Consider the following 14814-nt stretch of genomic DNA (forward strand, 5'->3'; position numbering starts at 1 on the left):
CCCGGGGCCGACTCCGCCGCGGACCCCTCCCCTGGGCCTGGGTCGCTGGTCGTCTTGTTCGGAGCCACGGCCGGTGCGCTGGGGCCGGACCTGGGCTCCGACGAGACAGACTTAATTCTCCTAGTCTGGCAAGTGGTGGAGCCGCGGAGCTGCCAGGTAGGGTGAGAAGGAAGCGGTGGGGGTTCTCTGGGAGTTTCAGGGCGCGAGGGACGCGGCAGCTGAGCGGTGTCCCCCGCGGCTCCCAGGTGGGGACGCTGCACAAGTCGCTGGTTCGCGCCGAGGCGGCCGCACTGACTCCGCAGTGCCGCGAGGCGAGTGGCCTGAGCGCCGACAGCCTGGCGCGGGCAGAACCGCTGGACAAGGTGCTGCAGCAGGTGAGCGCTGCGGCCGGGGTGGGTGGCCGCCCAGCCCGGCCGCGAGGACATTTCTGGGCAGGAGAGGCGGCAAGAGGCCAGGCCTGGCGCGCCGCAATAAACTAGCCCGGGCGGTAGGACGGGGTCTTATTTGAAACTTTGAGCGACTCCTGCTTGTGCTTGTGTCCGCGTGCCGGCCATTCCCGGGGCGCCTTACTTTTCCACCTTTACAGGCACCCACTCCTACTGAGGGGGTGGGAACGCAGCGTGTTGGATTCTCCCCCGAGTTCCCGGCCGCCTGGAGAACCAAGCTGAGACGCCTCTGGGAACCTGCCGGGTCAGGTCTCCCAGAGCTGCAGCCGGAAGTGAAAGGGTCCAGGGGCCTAGTCTTGGCTACAGGTCACCGGTTCTTGCCGCCCGCGTCCTCTGCCCGCCTGGGAGCCGCTGGAGCGGAGGCGTAGGGCGGTGTCTGCCTCAGAGGCAGACGCCGCCAGGTGTAAAGCTGCCCGTCTAGGCCTGTCCCGGACGACTGGCCAGGCGTGGGCGCCGTACAGACCTCGCCTGGGGGGTAGCTGCCTGCTGAGTGCTAGGGCCTGGTGCCTCCCACCCCTGGCTGAAGTGGAAGGCGGTTTCCATTGCTGTTTTCTTTTCCTTATCTTCACTACCATGTTCACCCTGTGCTTGAGTGTATTGAGTGAAAGTTTTTTACACGTACAAATTCTTCCAATGATTCTGGTGAGGAAACACAAAGATGCTGAATTGAGTGTTTCAGAAGGGCTCCTGGCCTCCTCAGCATTTGGGGAGTTTGCTGGAGGAGAGCTGGGTTGCCTTGCTCTGCCAGCTTCAGGATGTCAAGTGTCACAAAATTGCAGAGAGTGGGGGTGGGGCTGGTGGATCTGTGATTAGTGCCTCTACCCCTTCTCCAGCGGGATCGAGGCTGGGGGAGGGGCTGGGCAACCTCAGGAGTGCCACCTCCTCTCTGAACAAACAACTCAGTGCCAGCCGGTCGATATGGTGTGGGTCAAAGCTCAGGCTGCCTCTGGTGTCCAAGTGTGGAGCTCTGTCCTTGGAGTTTCTCTGTCCCTCGGTTGGACAGACCGGGAGGCGGGGCTGCCATTGACCATGAGCTTTCTGGGTCTCAGACAGGTCTGGACCTCCCCTACCTGTCTGAAGGTGGTGCCCGGTCAGGGACAGGTTTAACCTGCTTTACCCCACCCCTTTTCACCTGCTTGTCCCACTCCATCAGGTGTTTGCTCTGGCCCCACTCCAGACTCCTGGAGTATGTGCGATGGGGGCTTGGGTTATGTGTGACTGCCCTTATTTGGCCTGGAGGAGGTGACAGTGGACTGGGACAGGGGTGAGGGGGTAACGGGTGGGACAGAGGGCCAGGCCCAGAAGGCTTGCCCTTCTCCTCCCCAGGCAGGGTAGGGCTGAACATCTGGTTGAACCAGCTTTGCAGCCTGTGTCCTTCCTCCTCCTACCCCAGTTCCTGCTTGCCCAGCTGTGAGACTGTGTCTGTCTCTCCCCACTCCCTGTCCCCAGTTCTCACAGCTGGTGAGCGGGGATGTGGCCCTGCTGGGCGGTGGCTCCTATGTGCTCTGCACTGATGGGCAACAGCTGTTGCGACAAGTCCTGCACCCTGAGGCCTCCAGGAAGGTATGCCACAGAGGGCATGGGGTGGGGAGGTAGGGTTCCCAGGAGCCTGTTGTCATGGGAGTTGGCAGGGCACCTTAGTTACCCCATTCATCCCCACCCGTGTCCCCCCAGAACCTGGTGCTCCCGGACAGCTTCTTCTCCTTCTACGACCTCCGCAGAGAGTTCCATATGCAGCACCTGAGCACCTGCCCTGCCAGGGACCTCACCGTGGCCACCATGGCACAGGGTATCTGTGACCTAGCATGGTTAGGGTGGAGGGGCAGCTGCAGGCTCTGTGTGTCTGAGTGTGTGCATGCTGATGGGTAGGTTATATGAACACATACAAGTCTGCATTATCTTCTGAGTCCTTGAATCTTTGTGTCTGTGTTTGTTTGGAATGTGGGCCTATGTCTACATATGTCTGGGCTGGGGACTTGTAAGTGCACACATGAACTGGGCCAAAGCAAATGTGTATGCTGGGCTTCTACATGTGTCCATGGAGGGGACTTTGACCCAGGTGTGAACAGGATTAGTGCCTATGCTGGGTGTCCCAGGCCTCTCATGCTGGGATTTCTTCATTGTCACTTCTCTGCCCATAGACTTAGGACTGGAGACAGATGCCACAGAGGATGACTTTGGAGTCTGGGAAGTGAAGACAATGGTAGCTGTCATCCTTCACCTGCTCAAAGGGCCCAGCAGTAAGGTCCCTCACTGCCTGTCACCTGCTCTCAGGGCTGGGTGAATGCCTGCTTTTTACTTCCTCAAAGTACTCCCCACTCATGACCTTCTCTAAGAGACCATAAGGTGGAAGCCCCTTTGCCACTTCCTCATCACCTTCAACTGTCCTCTTTTTGCAGAACTTGGTGGGGAGACCCCCCCCCACCAGATCCTGCTGACCCTCATATCGTCTCCTCTCAGGTCAATTATTTTTGAAGCCTGAGGTGATAAAGCAGAAATATGAGACGGGGCCTTGGTGAGTGTGGGAGCAGGGGCGGGGTTGACAACAGCTGGACAGCTCTGATGCTGTGCCCTGCCCCCACAGCAGCAAGGCTGATGTGGTGGACAGTGAGACTGTGGTACGGGCTCGTGGATTGCCCTGGCAATCATCAGACCAGGACGTGGCTCGCTTCTTCAAAGGGCTCAACATTGCCAGGTGAGTGTGGCAGGATGGGTGAGCCCAAGAGGACAGGCCTACCCAAGAGGCCCTAACAGCACTGACTCCACAGGGGTGGTGTAGCACTCTGCCTCAATGCTCAGGGCCGCAGAAATGGCGAGGCCCTCATCCGCTTTGTGGACAGCGAGCAGCGGGACCTAGCACTGCAGAGACACAAGCACCACATGGGCATCCGCTACATTGAGGTGGGGCTTTGGGCTAGGAGTGGAGCAGGGCAAAGCTGAGCTAGGTCTGAGACCCATGGGCTGTCCCCTCTGTACCCACAGGTATATAAAGCGACAGGGGAAGAGTTTGTAAAGATCGCAGGGGGTGAGTATGTTCCCAGCAGGGCCTACTTCCCCTGGTTCTTGGCCCATAGCTACTTCCCCACCACTCCCTGCCTCTCGGCTTCCCTGTGTGGGTGGGTGTTTGGAAGACCCTGCGTGAAATCACCAGGTGACTCCCATACCCCCTGCCCAGGCACATCACTAGAGGTGGCTCGATTCCTGTCACAGGAAGACCAAGTAATCCTGCGGCTGCGGGGACTGCCCTTCTCAGCTGGGCCAACAGACGTGTTAAGCTTTCTGGGGCCAGAATGCCCAGTGACGGGGGATGCTGACGGGCTGCTCTTTGTGCGCCACCCCGATGGCCGGCCAACCGGTGATGCCTTTGCTCTCTTTGCCTGTGAGGAGCTGGCACAGGCTGCACTACGCAGGCACAAGGGCATGCTGGGTAAACGATACATTGAACTCTTCCGTAGCACGGCAGCTGAAGTGCAGCAGGTGAGCACCCAGGACTCCCTACCCCGATGTATAGTTTCTCCAGGGTGGTCCTTTGGTCCCCTGTGCCCCTGCCCTACTTGTCATGACCAGCATGTTGCTGCCTTCCTTCCTAGGTCCTGAATCGCTATGCATCCAGCCCACTCCTTCCCACACTGTCTGCCCCACTGCTGCCCATCCCCTTCCCACTGGCAGCTGGGACTGGGAGGGATTGTGTACGCCTTCGAGGCCTGCCCTACACAGCCACCATTGAAGACATCCTGAGCTTTCTGGGGGAGGCAGCAGCTGACATTCGGCCCCACGGTGTACACATGGTGCTCAACCAGCAGGTGAGACCGCTGCTGCTAGGGGGCACACGTATTTAGGAAGGGGGTGTGTATAAGGGGTAAGCCATTCTCACACAGGACAAACTGCTCACAAGATGGTGTGCACAGGGCCGGCCATCGGGCGATGCCTTTATCCAGATGACATCAGCAGAGCGGGCCCTAGCTGCTGCTCAGCGTTGCCATAAGAAGGTGATGAAGGAACGCTACGTGGAGGTGGTCCCCTGTTCCACAGAGGAAATGAGCCGTGTGCTGATGGGGGGCACGTTGGGCCGCAGTGGCATGTCCCCTCCGCCCTGCAAGCTGCCCTGTGAGTGCCCCAGGGGCTGGGGAAGAAGGAGGTCTGTGGGGATCAGGCTGTTATAAGCCCCCATTTTCTCTAGCAGGAATTCCTTTATGGCTGCTCCACCTGGGGTAGTCCTGGGCTCCATGTAGATGCACTTTGTATTTGTCTGTAGGTCTCTCACCACCTACCTACGCCACCTTCCAGGCCACCCCAACACTTATTCCCACTGAGACGGCAGCTCTATACCCCTCTTCAGCACTGCTCCCAGCTGCCAGGGTGTCTGCTGCCCCCACCCCTGTTGCCTACTACCCAGGGCCAGCCACTCAACTCTACATGAACTACACAGCCTACTACCCAAGGTATCCTGCAGCTAAGAAAACTCCACAGTTCCACTCTCTGTCCTGGTGTGGGGGAGGGGTAACCCAAGGTCTGTTGATTAGACTTGAAATGACAAAGGAGTAACAGGTACCAGCTGGTTGCTGCCATCTACAACACAGATTGGAGGTGATTGTAAAGGCAGGGGTGTCAGGAAGGAAGAACTAACCTAAGCACAAGGCAGAGGCAAGGGAGGAGGCAGGCAGGTCTTGGTCTAGGCTACAGGTAGGATGCATGACTAAACCCATCTCTCCCATCCTAGTCCCCCAGTCTCCCCCACCACCGTGGGCTACCTCACCACACCCCCTGCTGCCCTGGCCTCTGCTCCCACCTCAGTGTTGTCCCAGCCAGGAACCCTGGTCCGCATGCAGGGTGTCCCATACACGGCTGGTATGAAGGATCTGCTCAGCGTCTTCCAGTCCTACCAGGTGAGACTGTGGCTGGAGGGCTTGAGGGCCTGGCTGAGCTTGGAGCTCTCTGCTCTAAATCTGTCCCTTCTGCAGCTACCCCCTGATGACTATACCAGTCTGATGCCTGTTGGTGACCCACCTCGCACGGTGTTACAAGCCCCCAAGGAGTGGGTGTGTTTGTAGGTGAGGAAGCCAGTGGGTAAGAGCTAGCTGATGTCCTCAGCTAGCATGCCTCTACTGTGTTGAGGAATTGTGAACTCAACTGGTGACTTCTTTCTGGCTTGTCAAAGCTCTTAGAGGGCATCTAGAAGAACCCAAGTCCCAGCTCCACCCTCCACTTATTTCTCTGCCTGTTTACCCCAAAGACGATGGTTGGGCCCTGCACGCAAGGCTGGGGTGGAATGGGGTTATCCTGTGCCTCATAGCCCCTTGAGTGGCACAAGGATAGCCCTTTGGACTGTTCTGGCTGTGGCCTGTGCCCACAGATATTGTGGGACTGACAGGTCCACAACAGGGTTGATTTCTAAAATGAAAGCTCTGGTACTGTCAGTGTATGACTCCTGGGCGAATCAAGGGTTCATCTGTGCTTCTGAGTCAAGATCCCAATGTTCTACCTCTCCCTGTCCCTCTGGTGGGGGGCAGGGAGCCACAGAAAGCCAGCCCCCACCCTCAGGATACTTGGACCTCAGAGACCATGTTTTGCCAGGCGTGGTGGTCCCACCTAGGATGCTAGCCCCTTCCAGTTGGGCACAAGGAATAACAACAGATGGCAAAACCAGAAGCTGTTTTGATGGACTGTGCTGCAGTATCCTCAGAAGACACTAGGGGGCAAGAGGCCCCCACACAAAAACTCAGGCTTGACCTTTTAAAGGAGACTTTCTGCCACCTTCTCATGTATGCCTTGGGAAGGCCAGTTGTCCTATACATACCACCAGACACCGTGGAATGTCCATTGCACCCATTAAAGGTGCAGAACTGAAGCCTCCGAAGGAATTTGGGACTCTTTTCTTCCATAAAATAAACCAAAGTTCCTGACCAAGTGGACTTTTTAAAAGCCGCAGTACCCTTAGCTTTGCCCCCAGAATTGAGGGGCTCCACAGCAGCCCCAGGCGGAGGAAAACTCAGAGATTAAGGAGACTGTTGACCTGTCACCGTTTATTATTTCAGCACTATAACTGAGGAGCCTGAACTGCTGGCTCTTCCCTTTGTATTTGTGTATGGAGCACTGCACTCCTATAAAAGGTTTTAAAATACAAAATGAACAAGAAAACACAATAGCAAGTGCTGTAAACATAACTGAGAAGCAGCTCCTTTACTAAACATCCATTTTATAAAATACAAGGTTTCAACTTGAGCCCATCTGAGCCTTAAAGATGTGTTTTGAATATCAAAAACAGCTTCACAGCCAGGCCCAGCAGAGGTCTGGTGACAGGGGCTGGCCCTGGGTGGGAGTGCGCCACAGGCAGCAGCACCACACATGAACCCGAAGACATCTTCCTTTTAAAGCTGTTTTCAACCATGTTTCTCTGTGCATCTCCAGTAGGCAGAAGGCTACTCATTCCATTCCTCAACCCAAGATCTAACATGGGTTGGAGAGGGAAAGGGTTCTTGCTAGCACATGCCCAGTTGCTCAGTGCTGCTACTAGAAATCAACTTGCATAGTCCAGTGGACATGTGCTTTTAACACCACTATGTTGCACAAAAATTTAAGTCTTCATCTACAAAGCCAAAAAATACTGACTCTTATACCAAAGCTTTTTAACAAAGCTGATATAAAACTGCTTACATAGTACACAAAGCTCTACTTTAAAATTTAACTTTTATTTTAAATAGGAAAGCATTTCTAGTGCTACAGGCATCAAGGTATTTAAAAGGCATCAAAATTTGGTGCATAGCAACTCTGGATCATAGAGGCTTTTATTCTTGAGGGCAGCAAAGCAACCCCCAAAGGGTCTTGCAAGGGGAGCACTTGCAGGAATCCCATGTGAGGCAGCTATACCAGGGGCAAAAGGGTAGAGGCAAGTCTGATCATGTCTTTGGAACTTCACCTGAGAGGCCAACTTCCTGCCCCTCCAAAGGAAGCTGTGGGCTTCCAACCACAGGCCCAGAAGCAAATCTCACTATCCACATTCTGACACAAAACTCACTTTCAAAGAAAATTTGAAAACACCAGCTCCAAGAGGGGCCAGAGTGATTTGCTAAAGGATGGATACTTTTGTCTAACTAGTTTCAGGAGAGGAATCTAAAAAATCTTTTTTTATTTTTGTTTATAAAGACCAGCCAGGCGAGGTGGCTCACACCTATAATCCCAGCACTTTGGAAGGCCAAGGTGAGAGGATTGCCTGAGCCCACAAGTTCAGTACCAGCCTGGGCAACTTGGTGAGACCTCATCTCTACAATAAATAAAAAAATTAGCCGGGCATGATGGCACATGCCTGTAGTTCCAGCTACTTGGAAGGCTGAGGCTGAAGGGTTACCTAAGCCTAGTAGGTCGAGGATACAGTGGCCATGAGCATGCCACTACACTCCAGCCTGGGCGACAGGGTGAGAACTCCAACTCAAAAAGTAATAATAATAAATAAAGACTATACTTCCTCATCCTGGGTCAACAACTACTACCCTGCTGGCAACAGGTGGTGGGCAACAGGCCAGCCCCCTTGCTCAGGCCTGAAGTGAACTCAGTAGATAGTCCTGGCATCTAGGACCTGTAATCCCCTGGAATAACAGCATCAAGCCTTCAACCAGCCCAGCACATGGTTTCATATATAGGCACTCAAAAAAGTCTGCTGAGTAAGTGAAAGTACATTATTTCATTTGAAAACATACAGCAAATGTCAGGGGCTTTGAAGTAGACCCAGGAATAGGTAATAAATCTCACTAGAGGGAGGAGTGAATGCAGGGTTTTTTAAAAGTACCCAACTCGGGCACCTCCTTTGGTAGACAGCAGGCTGGAGTTTCTGCTGGGCCCTGCCTTGGGTGCCAGTCTCACCAGCAGCAGCAACAGGGTGTCTTTGGTGGAGGGTCAGGTCATCATTTTTGAATGTGCTCAAAGCCTTTTGGAGAAAAGGCTGGTTTTTCAGGTCATACAGACAGGACAGGGTAGGCTAGAATCATTTCGAACTGTAAACAGAATGGTGGGGGATAAACCTTCCATGCCAGTATGAATCTTAAAAACCTTCCCATCTGGAGTCCTACACTTTCTCTAACCATACTGATGCATAGCTCATTTGTGCTTTAGCTCCTGACCAGCCTGGCCTCTAAAGGCAAATTGCAAAGCTGCCAAAACCACCATGAGACTGTGTGGCTTCAAAGGTTACAAAACATGTATCTCAGCCTGTAATCCCAGCACTTTGGGGGGGGGGGAAGGGCGAGAGGACTGCCTGAGCCCAGGGGTTTGAGACCAGCCTGGGCAACTTTGTGAGATCTCATCTCTACAATAAATCAAAAAAATTAGCTGGGCATGGCAGCGTGTGCCTGTGGTTCCAGCTACTTGGAAGGCTGAGTCAGAAGTATCACCTAAGCCCAGCAGGTCAAGACTGCGGTGGCTGTGAGTGTGCTACTGCACTCCAGCTTGGGTGACAAGAGTGAGGCTTCAACTCAAAAAAAAAGAAAAGTAAAAAGGTTACAAACTATCCAAGGGAAAATGTTCCCATTTGAAAAAAAAGTTCTGGGACCAGAAGACACAAGAGTACTCCATAACCTACTAGTTTTTAGGATGTCAGGAAATGAAAGCAAAAAGCTAAAACTCCACCCTTTAAAGTCATCTTAAATGCAGCCATCTTATCCAAGGTCCTGAGGGGAAAAAAAGCAATTTCAACATGGAACCAGTATGGAGAGATTGCAGGATGGTACACAGAAAGTTATAAAAAGGCTATGCTCTGGAATGTCTTTTTATATTCCAACACTTCAATGATGGAATGGTCTCATCTCATTTTATCTAACAGTTTACTTTTATAAAGAGGTATGAGCTACATTTGGCTTTATTTCCTATGAATCTATGAAAGTCTTCAGGACACATTCTGAATTTATGAGGTGTGGGATTGGGAAAATTTTTGTTTGTTTGTTTGCTTCTGGAAGGTCTTATCAAAAGTTCCTATTTTAAAAATATCATTGAAACTAAAGGGTTCTTCAAATGACCATAAAGCAGTACAAATCACCAATCCTAGCTAAATAACCAGGTCACCTGCAAAAGCAGCACCTCAGAAATGGAGAGCCTGCTGCAGTCACACTCAAAGCACCCATCATATAAAAGTATCCTATTTAAATATAAAAATCAAAGCTCAATTTCCCAAAGCTCAAATAGCCTGTACTGCTTCTGTTCTTTTACAAAATCTACCCAAGGCCTAAGGTAGAGAAATGCTGCTTTCCTCACAAATGGTGAATCCAACTCCTGGCACCAGTCCTGAAGGCTGCAGGGTTGGAAACCCAAGGTCCAAGGAGAGAAACATGCTGATAAGTTGGTGGTGGACAAATGGCTGCAATGAGCACTGTTAGAGCTCGTCAGATCTTCCTAGATCCAGGGACTCGGTACCCAGGAGGGGAGCCTGTCTGCTCACCCCTGTTCCTTGGGAAACAGAAATCTGGGACATATCTCTCCCAATTATCTCGTTCACTGAAAAACAAGAAAAGAATGATTAGTGACCTCTGAATGACTAACAATATGATGCTCAAAGCAGAGCTCTACCTTAGCCATTTCCTTTCCCGTGGCTTTCTGTAAAGGTAAAGGCAGTGCTTGAAGACTGCTCCTGGCTGAGTGGCATTGAAGATGGAAACATCATTTCACAAGATAAGTATTCACCTCAATTTGCCTTTTCATTAATTTGCATACCTTTGGGAAAGTTTTCCTCTTCTGATTTCTGCAGTGCCACTTCATATGTAAAGTGAATGAAAATAAATGCTTCGGTCAGAGTAAAACACTGAGCTTTGGGGATAATTTTATTACTCTATTGCAGTACAAGCACCCTTTATTATGTGGAACATTTCTATTGTGAACCTTTCTGGTTGCAGGCTCTTGCATTTCTGTGGTTTCTCTGATGTGCCAAGCACCTCAGGGAGCACAGGGCTCTGTGAGGTCCAGTGCATAGAATTTCCATCTTATGGAACTAATATAAAAGGGAACATCCCAAATCCCCCAAATAAGAATCTTTCATTCTCACAACATTTTATGCCTTGCTTTTTCAACTAAAGAGTCTATTACTACTTCCATCCTAGGCATATATACAAGAGACATGAAAACATATACCCACATTAATAACTTGTACTCAAATGTTCACAGCAGTGTTATTCATAATAGTCAAAAAGTGGAAACAACCCAAATACTGACTAAGTAATGAATGGATAAAATGTGTTCTCTATCCATAAAATGAGATAATCAGTCTTGAAAAGGAATGAAGTTCTGGTACATGCTACAACATGGATAAGCCTTGAAAATAATAAGCCAAATGAAAGAAGCCAGACACAAAAGGTCATATATTGTGTGATTCCATTAATATGAAATGTCCAGAACAGGCCAATCCAGAGAGACAGAAAATAGATTACTGGTTGTGGGGGAGCGAAGAATACAGAGTGACTCCAGATGGGTTTGGAGTTTCTTTTCAAAGTAATGAAAGCAGAGTTCTAAAATTAGATGGTAGTAATAGATGCACAGCTCTGACTGTACTAAAAACCACTGAATTGTATACTTTCCAGGATGAATTTTATGGTATGTGAATTATATTCAACATAGCTGTTACAAACAAAAACAGGCCAACAAATTCTATACTTAGAATTTGATGTGATCACAGAGCAAAGAGATGCCATCAAAAATTTTAAAAATCTTAAAAGTATTAGTCTAATCTTTTTATAGTTTAAATAGTTAAGAAAAAAATATTCAAACTCATGTATCAGTGGTTCCCAACCATTTTGGCCATCAGGGACCAGTTTCGTGGAAGACAATTTTTCCATGGACTAGGGTGAAGGTGGGGGGTGGGGGTCAGGCATTAGATTCTCATAAGAAGTCTGCAACCTAGATTCCTCGAGTGCGCAGTTCACAATAGGGTTAGCACTCCTATCAGACTCTAATGCAACTGCTATGCTTGCCCACCACTCACCTCCTGGTATACGACCTGGTTCCTAACAGGCCATGGGCTGGCACCAATCTGTGAGCCAGGGGTTGGGGACCCATGTCATATACTCATATGGGTATAAGAAAGGAATTAATATTTATTCCCTTCACACTTATTGGGCATCTATGGATTATTTCAGTTAATCTTTTCAACACCTTTTCCCCTCCAATAAAGGTTTTTCTTGTTTGTTTTTTTAAAGACAGAGTCTCACTCTGTCACTGAAGGGTAGTGGTATGATCATAGCTCACTGTAACCTCCAACTTCTGGGGTCAAGCAATCCTCCACCCTCAGCTTCCTGAGTAGCTAGGAATAAGTTGCACCACTATGCCCTGCTAATACAACAACAATTTAAGATAACTATTATCCCACTTTACAGAGAAGGTAATTAAGACTTTGACAGGTCACACAGTTTGTCTTAGGGTTACAAGCCTAGTAAACAGTAGAATCAGTGTCTAAACACTTGTCAGGTTCTTGGAGTCAAAAATGTGGACAGGTAGGGAAATGATTTAGACAAAGAAAATGCAAAGGACCTGGGACAAAATGTACTGATCCTAGGAGAGTGAGAGCAAGTGTGATGGTAAGGAGAAAAGAGTGGTGGTCATTTACCACAACCAAGGATTCAGGACTAGGAGAAAAAAGAATGGTGCTGTCACCACTAGAAATAAGCTGAGGAGGAGTTTAGAGGAGAAAGGTAGTAGGCTACGTATGGAATTGGAATTGGAAAATAGAAAACCCAAACGGAAAAACCAGTGAGCCTGCAATGACTAGACAGAAAACAGATACTGGTTGCAGATTCATGAGTGCATATTCATTTAGGCATATGGGAGAAGTTTTGCACTGTTAGTTCCATAGTTAGTTCCAATGAAGAGCAGAGGCTAAAAATAGTAAGTGGGAGCAGCACTGTGCTCTGATTAGAACACAGAACTTATTCGGGTGTGGTGGCTCACATCTGTAATCCCAGCACTTTGGGAGGTGGAGGCGAGAGAATTGCATGAGCTCAATAATTCTATAGATTAGCCTATAGAATCCCCAGGGGTTCGAGGCCAGTGGCAACTTGGCAAGACCTTCTCTCTACAATAAACCCAAAAATTCGCTGGGTGTGGTAGCAAATGCCTGTAGTTCTAGCTATGTGCCACTTGCACTCTAGCCTGGGTGACAGAGTGAGACCTAAAAAATAAAAAAGAACCTGGGAAAGCAAATATGTAAGAAGAGTGGACTAGAAATTTGGTTTGGTTTGAATTCAGGCCTGCCATTACCTTCAAGTGTATCCTTGGACAAGTTATTTCACATAGCTAAAACTCTATTTCCATAAATATTTATACAATGACAGTGTTGGACTACCGATCTCTTTCAGCTGTAGTAGTCTGGTTTCACATCAATAGATAATTTTCTTTCTTTTTTTGAGTCGGGGTCTCACTTTGTCACCCAGGCCTGAGTGCAGAAGCATAATCATGGCTCACCACGGCCTTGACCTTGTGGACTCAGGCGATCCTCCTGTTTCAGCCTTCCAAGTAGCTGGTAATTACCAGCTAATAATTACTAATTGATAACCAGATTTTTGTTTTATTTTTTGAGTTTAAGTCTCAGTCACACAGGTTGGAGTGCAGTGGCACGCTCCTGGCCACTGCAGCCTCGACCTGCTGAGCTCAGGTGATCCTTCTACTTCAGCCTCCCAAGTAGCTGGAAGTGCACAAGACTAGCCTATAGAATCCCCAGAATCGGCTGGGCGTGGTGGCTCAGCCTGTAATCCCAGCATTTTGGGCACTTGCCACCACACCTGGCTAATTTTTAAATTTATTGTAGAGATGAGGTCTCACCTCGTTGCCCAGGCTGGTCTTGAATGCCTGGGCTCAGACAATTCTCTTGCCTCTGCCCCCCAAAGTGCTGAGATTACAGGTGTGAGTCACTGTGCCTGCTCGATAACCAGTTTTTTAAGGTAACTGGTACAGATTTATAAAGGTCTTTTATCAGGCTGATTACAGGCTGAGCTCACCGTGCCCAGCCGATTCTGGGGATTCTATAGGTTAGTCTCGTGCACAAGGATGCCTACAATCTCTGTGGATGACATCTAGCATTCCTCCTCATCACATTAGATTATCATCAAGTATTATCAGTATCCATCTCCAAAACAGGTTGTGAGCTCCTGAAAAGCAAGGACCTTATCACCGAGGAAACATCAATTTCTGATGATTGAATAAATAGACTATAATATAATATAATCATTTGGGGCCAGTACGGTGGCTCAGCCTGCAATCCCCAGCACTTTGGGAGGCCGAGGCGAGAGGACTGCCTGAGCCCAGGGGTTCGAGACCAGCCTGGGCAACTTGGTGAGACCTCGTCTCTACAATAAATCACAAAAAGTAGCATGGCGTAGTGGTGTGGGTCTGTAGTTCTAGCTACTTGGAAGGCTGAGGTAGAAGGATTACCGGAGCCCAGCAGGTCGACACTGTGCCACTGCACTCCAGCCTGGGCGACAGAGTGAGACTCCAACTCAAAAAAAAAAATAGTAAGCCAGGCAGGGTGGCTCATGCCTGTAATCCCAGCACTCTGGGAGGCGGAGGCAAGAGCCTTGAGAGCCACAGGCTGTGTTCGAGACCAGCCTGGGCAATACGGCAAGACCTCATCTCTACAATCAATAAAAAAATTAGCTGGGTGTGGTAGTGGATGCCTGTAGTTCTAGCTACTTGGAAGGTTGAAGAGGAGAATCACCTGAGTCCAGCAGGTCAAGGCTGCAGTGGCTATGAGCATGCCACTGCACTCCAGCTTGGGCGACAGTGAGACTTCTACTAAAAAAATTAATAATAATAAAATTAATACATGAATGGGCAGGCGCAGTGGCTCATGTCAGTAATCCCAGTACTTTGGGAGGTGGAGACGAGAGGAATGCCTGAGCCCAGGGGCAACTTGGAGAGATCACGTTTCTACAATAAATCAAAAAATTAGCCCAGCATGGTGGCATGCGCCTGTGGGTCCAGCTATTTGGAAGGCTGAAGCAGAAGGATCGTCTGAGCCCGGCAGGTCGAAGCTGTGGTGGCGGTGAGCATGCCACTGCATTCCAGCCAGGGTGACAGAGTGAGACTCTGACTCAAAACCAAACCAAACAAAAATAATAATAAATGTGACAGGCATGGTGGCTCATGCCTGTAATCCTAGCATTTCAGGAGGCCAAGGCAGGATTGTTTGAGCCCAGGAGTTCAGGAGTTTAAGACCAAGCTGGGCAACACAATGAGACCCTGTTTCTTTTCTTTTTTTTCTTTTTTTGAGTTGGAGTCTCACTCTGTCGCCCAGATGAGTGCAGTGGCCGCTCCCAGCCACTGCAGCCTCGACCTGCTGGGCTCCACCTCAGCCTTCCAAGTAGCTGGAACTACAGGCGTGCGCTACCACACCCAGCTAATT

The 14814-nt window shown here is 49.8% G+C and overlaps 2 protein-coding genes across 4 annotated transcripts in view; one reads left to right on the forward strand and one right to left on the reverse strand.

Annotated features, from left to right (window-relative positions):
- On the forward strand, nt 1-7040 carry ESRP2 (epithelial splicing regulatory protein 2). The gene is made up of 15 exons (XM_008065736.1): nt 1-156; nt 246-374; nt 1896-2009; nt 2121-2237; nt 2590-2686; nt 2907-2961; nt 3031-3141; nt 3215-3347; nt 3429-3471; nt 3622-3923; nt 4037-4249; nt 4355-4553; nt 4702-4888; nt 5167-5332; nt 5408-7040. Exons 4-15 carry the CDS (start codon nt 2178-2180, stop codon nt 5495-5497), a joined length of 1656 nt encoding a protein of 551 aa, XP_008063927.1. The 5' UTR covers nt 1-156; nt 246-374; nt 1896-2009; nt 2121-2177; the 3' UTR covers nt 5498-7040.
- Nucleotides 7041-9363: 2323 nt separating this feature from the next.
- The window catches only part of NFATC3 (nuclear factor of activated T-cells 3), a 145036-nt gene continuing 139585 nt past the window's right edge, over nt 9364-14814 (reverse strand). For all 3 annotated transcript variants that reach the window (XR_504797.2, XM_008065737.2, XM_008065738.2), the window contains one exon: nt 9364-9926. Coding sequence is in view for 1 of the 3 variants with exons in the window: in XM_008065737.2 (XP_008063928.1) it covers nt 9805-9926 (122 nt within the window). In the remaining 2 variants the exon portion in view is untranslated. The remainder of the gene's footprint in view (nt 9927-14814) is intronic.

The sequence above is a fragment of the Carlito syrichta genome, unplaced genomic scaffold (genome assembly GCF_000164805.1).
Source record: "Carlito syrichta isolate Samal-C Ts95f unplaced genomic scaffold, Tarsius_syrichta-2.0.1 Scaffold308803, whole genome shotgun sequence".
Classification (NCBI taxonomy): Eukaryota; Metazoa; Chordata; class Mammalia; order Primates; family Tarsiidae; genus Carlito; species Carlito syrichta.

What these genes read in the sequence shown, in the direction of transcription:
- ESRP2 (XM_008065736.1), top strand. Translation starts at nt 2,178, where the DNA reads ATGCAGCACCTGAGCACCTGCCCTGCCAGGGACCTCACCGTGGCCACC. An exon ending in AAATATGAGACGGGGCCTTG is followed by an intron (nt 2,962 to 3,030) that starts GTGAGTGTGGGA and finishes CTGCCCCCACAG; the next exon opens with CAGCAAGGCTGATGTGGTGG. An exon ending in GCGTCTTCCAGTCCTACCAG is followed by an intron (nt 5,333 to 5,407) that starts GTGAGACTGTGG and finishes TCCCTTCTGCAG; the next exon opens with CTACCCCCTGATGACTATAC.